This window comes from Saccostrea cucullata, unplaced genomic scaffold, assembly GCF_032062105.1.
Source record: "Saccostrea cucullata isolate Sc308-1 unplaced genomic scaffold, CSIRO_AGI_Scuc_v1 ctg5155, whole genome shotgun sequence".
In the NCBI taxonomy this organism is placed as follows: Eukaryota; Metazoa; Mollusca; class Bivalvia; order Ostreida; family Ostreidae; genus Saccostrea; species Saccostrea cuccullata.
Genome location: NW_026930339.1, coordinates 15,741 through 16,999, shown reverse-complemented (window position 1 = coordinate 16,999; position 1,259 = coordinate 15,741). Strand labels below are relative to the sequence as shown.

The following is a 1,259-nucleotide window of genomic DNA, read 5'->3' as shown; positions in this document are numbered from 1 at the left end:
GCGACACTGAGCACTAGCGACAGTTTTCACTGGTACACCCAGTCAATATTATCAATAATTTATTTGCAATATAAAACAGGATCTTTTATGCTTAGTTTTTGTCAGTTTCAATGTGATTGCACATTTTTTGATGATGACGATAACACATAAGACCTACATAAAAATTAAACAGATAAAAAATATAATATCCGAGCCCGACTTTGATGTGTAGCTCTTCAGTGTTTAAAGTTAGAAATGTCCTTGGGAATTACGACGCTATGAATGAAAAACAGCTCAATCGCATTCTCCAAGAAGGTGATATAAATGCTATTGAAAAAGAGCTAAAAAGTGGTCTGGATGTTGATTTTACTTTTCAAGAATTGTATGCGAATAGTGACAATAATGGCTACGCCCTGCTTGACGTTGCAGTGGCTGCTCGACAAAAAGAAGTTGTCCAGTTTCTTGTGGACAGGGGTGCAAATGTCAATAGAATGCGTAAATGGCCTGGGGCTACAAAGGAACTCATCAATTCCTTCTCTCTGCAGAACACGTGTATGTACCCTTGTTTAGTCCGTGGGGACGTAGAAATCGCAAACATCCTCGTGAAAGCAGGATTTGACGTGAATTTACAAGACATTCGACAGTGTTCTTCACTTTGGCACGCGGCTGATTCTGGAAATTGTAAACTGGTAGACGTTATTTTAAGTTCACCCACTGTGAACGTCAATTTACCTGATATGACCTTTTTACACCCACTGCACGTGGCTGCTCTTCACGGACACAGTAAAATCATCTCATCTCTTCTCAGAAAAGGAGCTAATGCTAACGCAATTCACGTGTTTGGAAATACTCCTCTTATCTTGGCCTGTAAGACCAATTGTTACGAGTCTGTACATCAGTTGCTTCTTTATGGAGCAGATGTAAATGCCGCAAACATCTATGGTGTGACACCGCTATCTAAATTTTTGCACAATCCGTCAACACTTCAAGATTTACGAATATTTGGCTTACTTTTGAAAGCAGGTGCTTTGGTCTTTGACTGCGAGTTAAAAGAATGGAAGCAGCAGGAAGATTTACAGATTTTCTCAGATTATCCACAGATTTATGAGACTCTAATTCTTATGTCATCTAGTCCTTCATCTTTGAAGACTCTAACGTGTAAATTCATTCGATTTAGAGTTTTGCAATGTTTAAAAGATTCACCAGGTGATATATTTTCAAAAATTGATCAATTGCAACTACCATCTATTCTTAAGAAAGAATTATTGCTAGAGTTTTGA

At 38.0% G+C, this 1,259-nt stretch overlaps 1 protein-coding gene across 1 annotated transcript; it reads left to right on the top strand.

The window, feature by feature from the left end:
- The first annotated feature begins 206 nt into the window (after window positions 1–206).
- LOC134283786 (ankyrin repeat, PH and SEC7 domain containing protein secG-like) lies at window positions 207–1,259 on the top strand. Its single transcript, XM_062766267.1, has one exon. It carries the CDS (start codon window positions 258–260, stop codon window positions 1,257–1,259), a length of 1,002 nt encoding a protein of 333 aa, XP_062622251.1. The 5' UTR covers window positions 207–257.